Source organism: Typopeltis vanoorti, chromosome 17 (assembly GCF_054136105.1).
Source record: "Typopeltis vanoorti isolate ZY-2024b chromosome 17, IOZ_Tvanoo_1.0, whole genome shotgun sequence".
Classification (NCBI taxonomy): Eukaryota; Metazoa; Arthropoda; class Arachnida; order Uropygi; family Thelyphonidae; genus Typopeltis; species Typopeltis vanoorti.
In genome coordinates this window covers 28,438,008-28,453,962 of record NC_143565.1, presented here as the reverse complement: position 1 = coordinate 28,453,962, position 15,955 = coordinate 28,438,008, and the positions used below count along the sequence as shown (strand labels likewise).

At 38.2% G+C, this 15,955-nt stretch overlaps 1 protein-coding gene and 1 non-coding gene across 2 annotated transcripts in view; both read left to right on the top strand.

Moving 5' to 3' along the window:
* LOC150097244 (TOM1-like protein 2) overlaps positions 1–15,955 on the top strand; it is a 253,155-nt gene that overhangs the window by 15,765 nt on the left and 221,435 nt on the right. The window contains exon 2 of the mRNA XM_090407627.1: positions 12,381–12,465. Coding sequence (XP_090263753.1) covers positions 12,381–12,465 — 85 coding nt within the window. The remainder of the gene's footprint in view (positions 1–12,380; positions 12,466–15,955) is intronic.
* On the top strand, positions 5,078–5,196 carry LOC150097245 (U6atac minor spliceosomal RNA). The gene has a single exon (XR_016549746.1). It is a non-coding gene; the product is annotated as a U6atac minor spliceosomal RNA (small nuclear RNA).

The following is a 15,955-nucleotide window of genomic DNA, read 5'->3' as shown; positions in this document are numbered from 1 at the left end:
GACTAATTGTATCAAGGCCACGAACTCTGCACCCTTATCTTAATACTCTTTGCATTGGTATATAAGCATAGCAGCTTGCCTTTAGTTCCTTTCCTTCTCACAATTCCTCACCATATCATTTGAGCTCTTTGACTTTCTTGCTCTTATTGAAGCTATTCCTGCTTCCTTATTATTATGTGACACCTCCAGGGAGTCCAAAGACTCATCGAGGGAGAGTGTGCCAACAGCATTGTACGATAATCCCCTTCCAACTACTAACTGCACTCAAACTTGCTTAACTTTTTGTGAACCATTAGTAGTAGAGGCTCTACCAAATGACCAACCTTGCTGGCCTGCATTCCCTCCTCATTTATCTCACACCAGCCCTTTTAGCTTACACTCACATTCCCATCATCTAGTTTTTATTTCCCTGAATGGCTGCACCCTTTTCTCCTCTCATCAACAGTTTACCCATCTTCACATTGCTACTCTCACTCAAATGTAGACCACTTTAAGCAAAGTTTTCTCCTCCCTTCATATTTGTCCCATACTTTCACAACTTCTCTGCATATACTAATAATCAGGCATTAATAATTCTTGTGCTTCTCCTCACCTTCTTACTATCATACCTTGGCAACAGACTCACAGTTCTCCCTCTCATACTCTACCACTTCACTAACTCCAGCTGCACTTACAAATCCAGTGCTGCATCGTCAGTGGGAGCCAGACCCAGAGGTGGTGATACTAAGTCCTTATAAGGACTGGCTTAAAGGGGCGAAGCAAGAATGCTTTTCATCTTCCCCGTTATCTGTAGCGGACAGTGTAGGGATAAGGTGTTGTTGAGCTATTAAAGCTCTGATTATGGCAGGAGGATAACAGCAATAGCCAAGCCTCAGTTAGAACTTCATTGGCTGCAGCATTGCCATCCATTACCCTCCAAGAGTATGGTCGGAATGACTCCAAGATCCCAGTAGGAATCTTCTGTCTGAGCCTTGAGAATGGTGATACTAAGGTGGAAGTAATGGAGAAGTCATATTTACCTATACGAGTTTCTAAAAGGTGTCTCACCTTATTATTAAATTACTCTGGATTTAGAGAAAGATGTTGGAAGTTTTTTTTCACTTGGTTAGACTATAATAAATTTAGTTGAATTCTTTATCCAAGTGTTAACAAACAAAGTTTGCATCTGAAGTATCTTCAAGACTGAGGCAACTCATGGTAAAGGTGGACTAAGCTCTCATCTTAGTATCACCACCTCTTGGTCTGGCTCCCACTAATGAAACCTCAATAAAGGTCAAAACCAGAGTGGGTAGTGGCCCTTCCCTTAAAGCATAGCATTATACATGTCCACAAGGAGATGTGCTTTGCATTATGGAAGATACTAAGACAAGTGATGAGAGCTTAGTCCACTTTTACCATGAGTTGCCTCAGTCCTGAAGATACTTCAGGTGCAAACTTTGTTTGCTTACACTTGAATAAAGGATTAAACTAAATTTATGAAATACAGAGTAATTTCAAAATAGAAGGACTAGTTGCTTCTTGAGGGTTAAAGATATGAACATAAATTAAAAATTAAAGCATATCTCATGTAAACTATTAGAATAGTGACATCCTATGAAACAACAATGAAAATGAGGTTCTCCAACCTCATTTTCATTGTTGCTACATTATTGAGTGCATATCATTTGTTCTCCAGGAGACTTCTACTGGAAGTTTGAAATCAATCCCTTCAATAAATATTAAGATGTCTACACAATTCATGTGATTTACCAATTTCTCATTTCAAAACTTCTGCAGACGTTTTGAATTAAGAAATTGGTAGATCACATCTGGAAGACAGCTTCTTCCAGATGTGATCTACCAGAAGGACATATCTTATGTATTAATGAATCCACTGCTATTGTACATTTCGGTTCCCTCAAACCAGGGATTTATTTTAAATGATATATGCCATTAATCTAATCTCTTAACAAAATTGATTTCAATTTTTACAACAGTCATCTCAGAAATGTTCTGGAGAACTGCTGATACATCATTTAATATGTACTCTAATTTGTATTTATATTCATATTTTTCCTTATAGAAGTAGTTGATTCTTTTGTTGTGATTCTAATTAATATTTAATATTATTATTATTATTATTATTATTATTATTATTATTATTTAGGCTTCCATGGAGTCGAGACTCATCATGGGATGTCCTTCCTAGGAAACACAAAGTTTATCATACCATTCCATGAACTCATTGACTGTTCTTGCTCTCACCACTCTATCAGGCAATGCATTCCATGGTTCAGCCACCCTCCATGCAAAGAAACTATTCCTCACCCTCTTTCTCACAGCTTCCTCTTGTATCCTCTAGGGATGGCCCCTCGTCATCGCTCCTACCTGCTATTTCACCAAGCAAAAGAACTTCCCAGTGTCAGCCCTGTAACTACCTCTGAACAGTTTAAAAGTCTCAATCATATCACCTCTCCTTCTTCTATCTACCAAACTCTGCAGTCCACATTCCCTCAGCTGATCCTCATAACTAACATTGTACAGTCCTGAAACCATCTTTGTTATCTCTCTGTACCCTTTCCACAGTTAATTTAATGTTCTCTTCAAATACTGGAGACCAAATATGAGAACAATAGTCTAAGTGTGGTATGATCAGGGTCTTAAACAATGGAATGATAACTGTTTTCTCTCTGCAGGTCAGCATCCTTCTCAGCATTACAGCAATCCTCTGGGTTACCTTCACCACCTTTGCAATCTTACGATTAATTGTTGAGTTCTGTGTAAAAAAAATTTGTATAAGCAGTACTAATTGATAGGTAACATTATACTGTAAAGTGTTTTCATTTGCTTTTCATTTCCTGTTCGTTTTATTCACACTTTATTCAAAAAAAACTTTTGGAAAGGTGCCGAACATTAATCGCACACACAAAAAAAGACTAGGTACTGGCGCTGTCCATGTTCACTCTCACAGATAACATTAACATCATCCAAAGCTGTATATGGTCCCTCACTAATTTCTCCAAGATCTTAACAACTACTGATGAAACACAAACTGGCCTATAATTTGACACTTCCAGTCTGCTACTGTCCTTATGCAATGGCACTGTCTTACCTTCCTTTTATTCCTTGGGTACCTTTCCCATAGCCAGACTTTCATTGAAAAGCCAGGTCAATAGAGCTGTCAGTTCTTTAGCACATGCTCTCAAAACCCATGGTGAAATACCATCCAGTCCCACAGCTTTACTGACATCTAGCATACTCAATATTTGGAACACACTCTTCTCTTGCACCTCTAAACCTTGAACCTGCCCTATCCCTTTAGTATTAAAACATACTTCTCTAGGATGAAATATTCCAATAAACTGTTCATTGAACAACTCCACTATGTCCTCTGCATCAGTCACTTTATTTCCATTTTTATCCCACAGTGTCATTCTTCTACAATCATTTCTCCTCCTACTGGCCACATAGCTAAAAAATTCTCTAGGATTTTCTTTGGATTTTGGTGCCAATCTCTTCTCGTATTCAGTTTTGCCTTCCTCACCATACTAGTCACCCTCCTGGCCTGAGTCTTATATTCTTCATGCATCTGCTCTCTACCCCTCTCCTTATATCTCTTCCATAACCTCTTTTTCACCTGCAGTTCCTGTTTGATATTGTTTGTCATCCGCTTTACAGCAAATTGTGTCCTCTTCTTCACTTGTGGAATACAGCTTACTATTGCTGCTAACAAATATTCTTTCACAATTTCCCAAGCACTAATGATATCCTGTCCTTCCAATTCTGCTCTCCATGGAACTGCCCCAAGTTGATATCTAAGACTATTATAATCACTTGCCTTATAATTCCACATACGTTCCCTTTTTTTTGATACTCCAAGTCAAAACCACATGGTCACTCTTTCCAACTGGGGGAGAGAGAGAGAGAGAGATGTCATCTCACTTATTATCAACTCTACTGATGCTATAACCAAATCTAAAACTCTCAGACCTCTTGTTCTCTCTATTACATGTTGCCTAAGACATTTGTCTCTCAAGAATTCTAGAAATTCCATTCCCTTATTGTTACATGCAATTTCCTCTTCCCAGCTTATACTGCTGTAGTTAAAATCTCCCATAACAATCACTCTTCTTGCACTTGCCAAGCTCAACTGCCTAAACATCTCCTGGTCCCCACCCCTCTGTACTCCCTGGTTTATAGCAACACCCCACTAAATATCCTGTTTTGTCCAATTCTACCTCACACCATATGCTTTCAAAACATTTATGTCACTGCCTTCCAAAGCCTTCACTCTTAGAGGACATAAGTCATCACTTATCATAAGCAGTTCTCCACCAACCCATTTTCCCTTCCTATCCTGCTGAAAAATGTTGTACCCTGCTACTTCTATTCCTGTTATTGTATCATGTACCATCAATTACGTCTCAGAGATCCCAATAATCTTTGGTCAGGCTGATGCTATCAGTGCCACCGATTCATCTCTTTTATTCCGGATACTCCTGGCATTAGTATGAAGCATAAAAATGCCACTGCTTTGTAATATTTGGTTTAACTTCTGTTATGCCTTAACACCTATTAAAGAAGTTTCATTCTCAAACAAAAAAATGCAGTATTACATAAGAAATGCATATATGATTACATTAAAATATATGAAATGAGAAGAAACGAAAAATTTATAGATCAGCTGTTGCAATAGCAATACAAAACACTACTTATCAAAATAAATAATAACAGTAATTATTACAATTAATAATTTACAGAAACTTTTTTTTGTGTTATTCCAAAGATTCCTGTGGTTATTAAAAAATACTCTATATTCTGTAAGACCAGAATTTTCAGTTTGACGAAACATTGATAAATTCCACAACTTTTGAATGACAGATGTTTAGCCAGAATAGGAGAGATATTGTATGAATAAGTAATCTGGTAAACTCTGGGATATACCAAGAGAACATAATTATTTTTATGAAAGGAAGAATCTTATCTGAAGGCTTCTAACATGCAGAAGATATATGTTATTTTTGTACAATATTTTAAAATTTTAATTGATTGTGAGAAATGTTCTCTTTTCAAATTATTGAGATACATGAATGATAATTTGTTGTATGAAAGGAGAGAAGGTTAGCACTCCCCTTGATAAGGACAGACCGGCCTCTGGGCCTAATACATATAAGGTTAAGGCACTGCCGCTTACTTCACGGCACTTAACCAATTTTTGGGAAAATAGTTACACTGCATAAAGGAGGATCCAAGACTACTGTTGCAAATTACCGACTGATCAGCATATCAGGAGTCTTTGTCAAGGTCTTGGAGAAAGTAGTCAAGGGAAAAATACAGGAATGGATTGATGAAAATGAGATACTGTACTGGGGTACAGCATGAGATACAGCATGGCTTTGTGAAGGGTAGATCATGCCTCAGTAACTTGCTCAGGTTTTATAACACAGTGACGGCTGAACTGGATAAGGGTAATGGGTTTACAGTGATACTGCTGGACCTGGCTAAGGTATTTGACAGGATACCACATGGAATTCTAATCCGTAAACTACAACATATGGGAATGGATATAGGGTTGGTGAGATGGATAGGTGGGTGGTTGATGTAGAGATATCAGAGAGCAGTTTATTCAGGAGGAGTCCAAAAGATGGCCTGTGACTATTGGTGTGCCACAGGGTTCTGTTCTTGGACCACTGCTGTTTAATTTGTTCATTAACGATATAGGGAAGGATCTAAGAGAAACAGTTCATTTGTTTGCTGAATGCAAAGTTGGGTAGGGCAATAGTGAATGCAGAAGATGTCAAAATCTTGCAGGACGACTTGGATAGATTGGAGTTCTGGGCTAAGGAGAATGGATGTCAATTTGATGTGACAAAATGTAAGGTTATGCATTTTGGGGTGAAAAGATTAGCAGCAGTATACCACATGGGTGGAACTGTACTCCAAGAGATTGATGAGGCCATGGTCTTGGGAGTGTTGGTGGATAGGGAGATGAAGTTTAGGGGGAACATTGCAAAAGTGGCTAAATCAGCTCATCAACTCACTTGGTTGTTGAAAAATACTTTGAAGAGCAGAGACAAGCAAGTTATTGTACCTCTGTACCGAGCCTTGATAAGACATCATCTCGACTACCGTGCCCAGATTTGGTCACCTAGGTTTCTTCTTGATGGGGAGGAGGTGGAGATGATCCAGAGGCGAGTGAACAAGATGATAGCAGGTCTATGGAATGAACCTTATGAGAACAGGTTGAAGATTTGTAAGTTGCAGAAATTAGTTGATAGGCGGAAAAGGGGAGATATGATTGCAACATTCAAATTGCTGAAGGGTTTCTATAGGATTAATTCAGAGGATAGTTTTGAGATCGGGACTGGTGGTGGGAGAACTAGGGGACACATATGGAAGCTGGGCAAGAGTGGGTTAGCAAGGTGTTAGAGCTGGGTTCTTCTTTTAGAGTGGTAAACGAGTGGAATAAGCTGCCAGAGTCTGTTGTGGGTGCTATGACGGTGAGTGAATTCAAGGCGAGGTATGATAGATATTGTGAGAATGTCGTATAGTTGTGTGGACATGATGTTTAGGTCCACCTTGATGAGTCTAAGAACTCCCTGGAGTCGCTCGTAATAATAATAATATTATTATTATTATTCATGACACCTACAAGGAGTCAGTAGACTCATTGCGGGAGGACACCTACTGTACAATTCTCTGTTTTCACCACTACACTGAACCTCTACTGCCAATCATCTACATCAGTGCCATCTACTGTCACTACCACCACAACTAGTATTTTTTGTCTGTAAATTGCATGTGTTCTGTGTTCTGAAGGACCAATTTGTCTGTGTGTGGAGAAAAAACCTGAGTTTCCAGGAGAAAAAAACCCTGTTACCTCCGTATGAGATCAGCTAACTCACCTTTGATTGAAAAAGTCCATATAAAGATTCCTCCTGTTATGACAAGAATCGAACTTAAGCCTTTTCTAATCGAAGGACGCAATGTACCATCATTCTTCCAATTGCACTATGGAGGTGCTTAGAAAAATTTCTTCTAGTCTTCAACTAGATTAGAAACCAAGTCTTCCTTCGTGCGGTCATGCGCCGTTGTGTGCAAGCGCCACATCCAGCAAGCTACACAGGCTCACCAAATGAATGGATTTGGAGTTAGATGTCTCGAGAAAGTGTCATTTAGTGAAAATTTGAAAGAACAGAGTCAAGGAAAATAGAGTTTTTAGCAAGGGGGAAACCAGGAATGTGTGTGTGTGTGTGTGTGTGTGTGTGTGTGTGTGTGTGTGTGTACAGGCATCCTCAAGGAAAATGAGTGGAAGAATGATCAGATAATGCTAAATGTAACTCTTCAGGTTCGAAAATTGAGTGGAATAGACAATACAAGGTGTGATGAAGATTGTAGGCCAAAGGAGAATATTGCTGTTTATGCATACTAAAACCAAAAGCATCTAGAATAAGGAGGAGGAAAAAATTTTTGTCATTGGTTAGTTCAACTTAACCAGAGATTATAGCATTAGTGAGACTTTTTCGACAGAAAATGATCTAGGAATAGAATTTGATAGGTACAGTATTTTCAGAATAGGACAGAGGGAAGGGCTTGCTAATGATAGCAAAAGAATTAAAGCCTAAAAAAGGGTAGAAGTTTCAGCTGGAAGTTTGGGATAATGAGGGCAATACATTGAGATAGAGGCTAACTGGGTAAATATATAGTTGGTGATATATATCAACTAATTAAACAATAAGTGCAGGTTGAATAATTATTATGGAACTTCAACTATGGTGAGATAGATTGGAAGGAGGAACAGTCACAATGATGGGTGGATATGGAATTTACATGGCTGCTAAGAGATAATTACTCTAGAAAGCATGTGATGGAGGGTATTAGGGGTGCAAGAGTGCTGGATCTGGGGATAGTTTCAGTGGACTTGGCCATAAGCAAGGTAGTCATATTGTCCCCTGTTGACAGCAGTTATGGGATCCTGACTTGGGAAATTTCTGGTTATGAACTTTTCAGTTAAGAAGGTGTATATTTGGAATTGCAAAGCAGGTCATTATGATACTTGAGAAGCCAGCTTGGAGCAGTTCCAGGGCATAGAAATCTGGATGATAAGGATGTTAGCAGTGCATAGTCAAAGGGGAGTTTGAAGGAAGTAGTATCAGAGCCAGGAAGATAAATATGTTAACATATTTAGGCTGAAGGTGGATGAATTAATAAAATCATTAAGTGAGAGTTGCTAGGCAAGAAAAATGGTGAAAAGTGTTTAAAGAGAAAGGCGACCAACATGCTCATGAGCAATACAAGGCACATAAGCTAGATGTATGATCAGTATGGTAAGGAAGGGAAAAGCTGATTATGGGAGTAGGTTTTTAGAGCAGACTAAAGAAAATTCCAAAGAGCTCTTGTTATCTGGCCAGTAAAAGGAACAAATATGGAAACATAACTTTAACAAGTGCCAGTGGTAGAGAGTTAACTGAAACAAATGAGATAGTTGAGTTACTAAGTGATCATTTTGCATTGGTGTACCATGTAGGAGATATTGCAGTGCCAGATGTGACACTGATTGATATGAGAATAGAGGTGGAAGAATTGGAGGTGCTTTGGGATATTGCATAACCTTAATGCAAATATAGCCAAAGATTAGGTAGGATATCATCCTGCATAGTATCTGAATGTGCAGGTGAATTGGCAGCTTTTGCTTACCAAGCTGTTTAAGTCTCAGCTCTGAAAAAGTGCAAGGAAAGTGGACAAAATAGTTCTGTTGCATAAAGGATGCAGCAAATTACATATTTTTCAGTATGTTGGGAGTGGTGGATATTGGAGAAATTGGTAACAGGCAGAATTCAGGAATGGGTGGACACAAATATGATACTGTGTGTGGAGCACATGGATTTGTAAAAGGCAGGTCTTGCCTTAGTAATTTGCTCACTTTTTATAATTAAGTGACAACAGAGTTGGATAAAGGAAATGGCTACTCAGTGATGCTGCCAGATTTTGCAAAGCCTTTTGACAGGATACCACATGAAACTCTGTTACATAAATTGACTCGAATGGAGTAGGATGTGAAGCTGTTGATATAGATAAGAGAATGGCTGGTGGGCAGACACATCAAAGTGAGTAGTCTATAAAGGAATTGAATCCAGGAGAATAAAGTGACCAATGGTATACTGCAGTCTCTGTACTTGGGCTTCTGCTATTTCGTTTGTATATCAATGATATAGGAAACAGTTTAAGAGGAAATATCCATTTGCTTGCTGATGATGGAAAACTGGGATGAGCAATAATTAATGAAGATAACATAGAGCTCTTGCAGGATGACTTAAATGAGATGGTAGTATCGATAAGGATAACAGCTGCTATTTTAATGTAGCAAAGTGTATGCTGATGGAACTGAACTGCAGGAAATTGATGAAGCTAAGGAATTGTGTGTGATTGTGGACAAGGAGTTGAAGTTTAGAGTACATATTTCAAGGGTGACCAAAACAGCTCATCAGATTAGTCTGGGATTTTAATATCCACAGTGCCAACCTACTTTCCTCCTCCAGCTGTACAGATCAGGCAGGTAGAGATGCTGAGACATTTGCTATCACCAATGACCTTATCCACTCAAATACCAGATAACCCTACCCAATCACCAAACACCCTGGACCTCTTCCTTACTAGTGACCATCCTTCTGAGTTTACACATATTGGCTACTGAATTAGAAACTTTATTTAATACAATGGTTTCTGTATAGGCATGAGACTGCCATTACTGATCCTCTTCAATTCCCTCTGCACATATTATGGTGAGATATGGATAGGGAACAGCCTTCATTACATTCTTCAGTCAGTTGCTGTACACAGGAAGCTCTGTTTGTTCATACCAGTCATCTCAGATGACAGCGATCTCATTCCTGACAGTTTCAGGACCACAGTTATGCCTCTTAGACAAGCAATGTGGGTTATTTTTCCACTGATTAAAAACCCATGATATCTCACCTTTTGAGAAACCAGTCAGCTCTGCTGTTTTTAAAATTGCAAACCCAGCAAGATGGGCACCCACAATAATGCCTTTATTGAACTCCAAAAGATTCTTTGTTTTTCCCATTGTTATCAATGTTATTGAGATTACTGACCAGCAACATTCTTAAATAGTTGCCTAGAACTGTGGTGATACACATGACCAAGTATTTTGCATATATGCTGCATAAGATGCTTATGTATATCTGTATAAAATTTCTAATTCAGTGGCCAGCATGTATACACTATGAATGTACTTGTCATTGAGGTAATTCAGATCATCTAGTATTGATCTTTTCCCCATGAAGCAACATGCACACAGCCATTCCTACTGGCATTATAAAAATGCCAATTGGAATGATCTTTACAACTTCCATGCCTCGTTTCCTTGGTTGGAATATGTTTTCAATTTCTGACCTGAACATATGTACCAAACACATTACTGAAATAATTCTCGTGGGTATGAAAATGTTTATTTCCCATTGCACTTTACATTCCCAGCTGCTAACTAACTTTGGTTCTCCAAAAGGTGCACCAATGTTGTATAGGGTGGCCCATAAAGTCATGAAGGGGTTTAAACATATTTTTTTTTTTTTTTTAATTATTTTATTTTATTTTTTGTTATAATGAAATACGGAACCTGGAGATTTTTTTTTTATATGAGTTATTCACATTTTAAATCCCTTCATGACTTATGGGCCACCTTGTACAAGTGAAGAATCAAGCATACTGTAACTGGCTCTTATCTAGCTTGCTGTTCGAAATAAGCAAAGAAAACAGTTGTTTACAACTGTTCATTGGTGAGATTCACATTAATAAAAATCTGTAGCACAATAGTATTGGGATGATCTAAGTTTAACCTAGCACAGTAATCTGCTTCAGGCATCCAATAAAAGCGGGTAAATTTTTTTTTTTTTAATTAAGGTAAATCCTACCAATAAATGATTATAAACCTGTAGCATGCTTCTGTTGGGATGAGCTAAGTTTAATCTGGAAAACTCTGATTCAGCAATCAAATAAGGTAAGTTTTTTAAAAAATTTTAAAATCTACTTGCTGGCCTGGTTGGCCAGTGGTTAGCGTATTCGCTCTCCAGCCAAAAGGCTGTGGGTTCGAATCCCGCTGTGGGCATGGATCTTTGCGATTGTCTGTGAAAGTAGTGGTGGTGGGCGGTAGTGCAGTTGCGGTTCATTGTAGTTTGTGGATTGAGTGAATGGTGGAAACAGAGAGTTGTAGAGCAGATGCCCTCTCTCGAAGAGTGTTTGGACTCCCTGGAGGTGTCACGTAATAATAGAAAAAAAATTTACTTCAGACCTGCAGTAAGGTAGTGATCTCACATCAACTGATGAAGTTCATCTACTCCATTTGCAAACATCTATTCATGCCCACAGATGCATAAAACACATTCCATTGGTCAAAGAAAAGAGGTGCTATCTACTTGACATATCAAGCTGGCAAAGTTTGCTTCTGATTTATTGTTTTTGTTTTTCCATTCTCTAGTGGTTGCCAATTATCATCAGCACATTATGTCTGTCTCCTGTAAGCATTCAAACATTGTTTGATGCAGTGACAGCATATGCTTGCTGAGCTCCAAATCATCACATGAAGGTTATAAATGATAATCTATATCTATATGCAGGATATACATACTGGAAAGAAGTCAATGTGAAGAACAAACAGCCATGGCACCCACCTTAATAAGATGGGCTTTTCACACTGCCACCACTGAATTTCATAGTTAGGGTTATGTACTCTGGCAAGAGATGTTCACCTGCCACACCCACACCCATCCATCTATTCTATAGAGTGTGTTACATGATTCGTCACTCCATGCCACTGCTCTTCCAAGCTTCCATGTCCTACTGTATATGCCCTTTGCACCACTGAAGATGACAGTGCTTGTTGGTTTGCGTAATGTGGTGCTTGGATATTGTCATGGAAAACATTGTTTTTGTGCAGATTCATGTTCCAGTCGATATCTGAAACCAGATTCAACATGTTAGCTGATGACTGGCAGTTTTTCTGTATTATCCTTTGTAGCACCCTATTGTCATGTGGAGTAAGTGTAGTGGGTCAATTGCAGTTGACTCCCTGCACTTTCATCTTAGTATGATATCATTGATTGTTGATCTAGGATGGCCCAATTTGTCAACAATTTGCCAAATAGGCCTGCAGCATGGCTTATCTATTCTGCCAGACACAGTTGCACTAATTTGGAGAATATTCTTCCAATTTATACCAGCTACAAGCATGTGACTCATTAAATGGCACAATGCACCTTGCCCATGGAGGTGTCCGTTGACTTCTTTCCAAGGAGAGGGGGGGGGAGAGAGAGTGTGTGTAGAGAGACTGTGTGTTATGAATATAGCCAAGGTTTTGTGGTATTTATATTTTTCCTTTTTTACAGAACAGGCAACAGACGGATCGTTAGCATCAGAAAACTGGACTTTGAATATGGAAATTTGTGACATCATCAATGATACTGATGAAGGGTATGTTAATTTTAAAGGTAGTAAAAGAGTAGACATTTAATTTATTCGGGTTATATATTTATGTGTTCATTTGGGTTTGGAATTTAGACTATAGTAGTTCCCCATTCAGGGTTTGTTTTTTTGTGACACTCAATTTTTTTCTTAGTCAGAAGAGATATAATACGAATTATTTAAGAATGGCATTCTTATGGAGGGGTTGATTCCATTATTAGAGGCAAGGTGTATGAGAAGTTACACAAAGTTTGTTTTACTGTTGAATGAACAAAATTATTGAGGTTTAGATATGATGATTAAATGAGCAGAAATGTTAACGATTCAATTTGAACAGTGGATATTAGAAAGTTGTCTGTAATTCTGACTTCTGACATTATTATTATTATTATTATTATTATTATTATTTTTTTTAATTTTAAAAAGCTGGGAGTGCTATGAGAATTCTAATACAGTTGTCTGGAATTCAACCTACTCACCAAGCTTTCTGACTTATTCGCTAGCCAGTGTATAACTTTTCTGCCAAAAGAATGATTTTGATAAGATTATGTTAATGAATTAAAATGGTGGATTGGTAACTGCTGCAGAAGACATTGTTGAAGTATTCTATAATCAATTTATAAGGGTGTTTCATCTTGATCAGGGTGGAATTATGAGGAATTTAAGTGTAGAAGACACGAGATGTGGATCACAAGAGGCACGAGATATGAAGACCCAATATCTCCTCAGTCATCTTTATGATGCTTTTGGAAAGAACAATGGATGTCATAAAGGATAATATAAGGGGAATTTCAGTTCAGTGTATGAAAATAAACAACTTACAATTTTCAGATGACTTAGTTAGTGAAGAAGATAAAGAGGAACTAGGAAGAACAATGCTGAAGTTAAGTGAAGAGATGTGTTGATAATGAACATCGATAAAATGAAAACAGCGATATCAAGAGAGAAGAAGAAGATGAAAATGCTAATAAAGGTCAGTGGACAAGAGCTGGAAGAGGTTAGGAACTTCATATATCTAGGGGGCATCATATCACATGATTTAGACTATAAAAAAGATATGAGATCTTGGATAACAAAAGAGAAAGTAAATTTACAGGCAATGGGCAAGATATTAAAAAGTAAATCAGTGAGCCTTCCCATAAAGCTGAGCCTTCTGGAAACATGCATATTCACAAGTGCTCTTTATGGTTGTGAGATATGGGTAATAGTCCAAGACTCTGTGAGATGAATATTGGCTTTCAAAAGAACATGCTATAAGAAATATTCTATGAATTGGATGGATGCAAAAAGTAACAAATGACGAGCTGTATCACAAAGTAGTCTGCAAGAAGAATAATGCGGAAAATCATTCAAAGGAAATTAAAGTTTTTTTTTTTTTTTTCCCCATATATCTGTAGAAAAGCCTGCGTAGCTCAATGGATGTGGTGTTTGCATACCATGGCGCTTGGCTGCATGAAGGAAGACTTAGTTTCGAGTCTAGTCAGCGACTAGAGGAAATTTTTCTAAGCCTTTTTTCAACCAGTTCCTGAATTAGTCGATCTCTGACACAGGCAAGCAGGTTTTTCATCCCGGAAACTCAAGAAAATCGACCGTAGAACCCACATTATTTCAGACATCAAATACGAGTGTTAGGGACCACAAGATGGCAGCACATGTAGAGCCGTCTCTCTTCGCTGTGTGCCACTTAATTAGTGATAGCCTTGTGCCAGCTATCTCTGATTGGGTACCAGTGGAGATTGAACTGCCCACTCAGTCTCCAAAAAGTTAGATAGGGCTAAAAATGGCCTTGCCTACTCCCTGTATATACGGGAATAAAAAGGCGTTAGCTGATTTTTTTTTTTTTTATTATATTTGTAGAATGGGTAGCAGTAGAAAGATAAAAATCTTGATGCTTGGTATAATGGATGGTATAAATAGAAGAGAACAGCCAAGGCAAGAGTGGCATGGAAAGAGTTTGCATGATTTGAGCCATCTGGCAATGGACAGAAAAAAAATGGCAAAGAATAGCGAAACGAGCATCAGACCCTAACTTGCATTGGATCCATAGGCAATGATGAATACATAATCCATATATGAGGTGTATGTCAGCAGTTAGAATTGAAGGTGGTAAAAGAGGGGTAGAATAGCTCTCAGGGGCTCACATTGGTGAGTACGGGCATGGCAAACCCGAGATACCCAAGCCAGACCTGATCTTACTTCATACAATATACACTTGATATATCATATACGGAGACTGGTCTTCTACTCTTATTTCCCTCTACCCTCTCTTACTTCTTACTCCTCCCCCCAGTGCCATTAGAGCAACTTGAGGGCGTGACTCTTTCCTCTCAAACTGTAGTTCACTATCTACTAAAAAAAGCGGCTGAATTCAGGTCAAGGAGTGGTGGTTGACACTTGACGGAAACTTAACCATTGAAACCGAATAAACTCTAACCAAACTAAAGATACATGCCGGCTTGACTGTCGCCCGGTCAAACAAGGGTCACACCCACTATTAGGGAACCAAGATAGTGAAGACGAAAAATATGCTATTGGCACAAAACATCACCTAATAGACAGGAAAAATATGACAAGCATAGGAACATGGAATATAAGAACTCTTCATGAGGAAGGAGCATTGGAAATACTACTATGTGAATTAGACAACTACCGATGGGAAGTGATTGGACTCTGTGAAACCAGATGGATTGGAAAAGGAGAATTCCACCATTGGACATTACAAAATCTTAACTTCAGGCAGGGAGGACAACAAACACCAAGAAGGAGTAGCACTTATATTAAAACCAAAGGCTCAAAACTCTCTATTGTCCTACAATCCTATCTCACCTAGGATAATTAAAGCAAGATTTAAAACATCAATTGGATCACTAACAATTATTCAACTATACTCACCAACTTCGACATCATCAGAAGAAGACATTGAGGAGTTCTATATAGATTTGCAAAAAGCAGTACAGCAGACATCAAGTCAAGATCTCCTAATTGTAATGGGGGACTTAAACACAAAAGTAGGCAAAGACTGGGATACCTGGCCAAGAGTAATCTTAAAGTTCGAGTATGGAGAAAGCAATGAACATGGCAAAAGACTGCTAAACTTCTGCTCAAATAATAGACTCACAATAACCAACACTCTTTTTAAACATCCAAAACCCCAAAGAAAATGGACATGGATATCACCAGACAGACAAACCAAGAATATGATAGACTATATTATTGTAAACCAAAGATGGAAATGAAGTATCCTAAATTGCAGATCCTTCTCTGCAGATTGTGGATCAGACCATAAGCTAGTATTAGCAAACCTAAGAATAAAGTTAAAATCTGGAAGCACTTTTAGAGTCAAAAGGAGACTGAATGTAAAAAAACTACAAGACAACAGTATTCTAAGAAAATATCAACTAGAACTAGATAAAAACCTGAAGGACCTACCAAAACAGAATATAAACATCGAAGAACATTGTTGCAAATTAAAGGAAATAATATTAAATTCGGCAGAAAA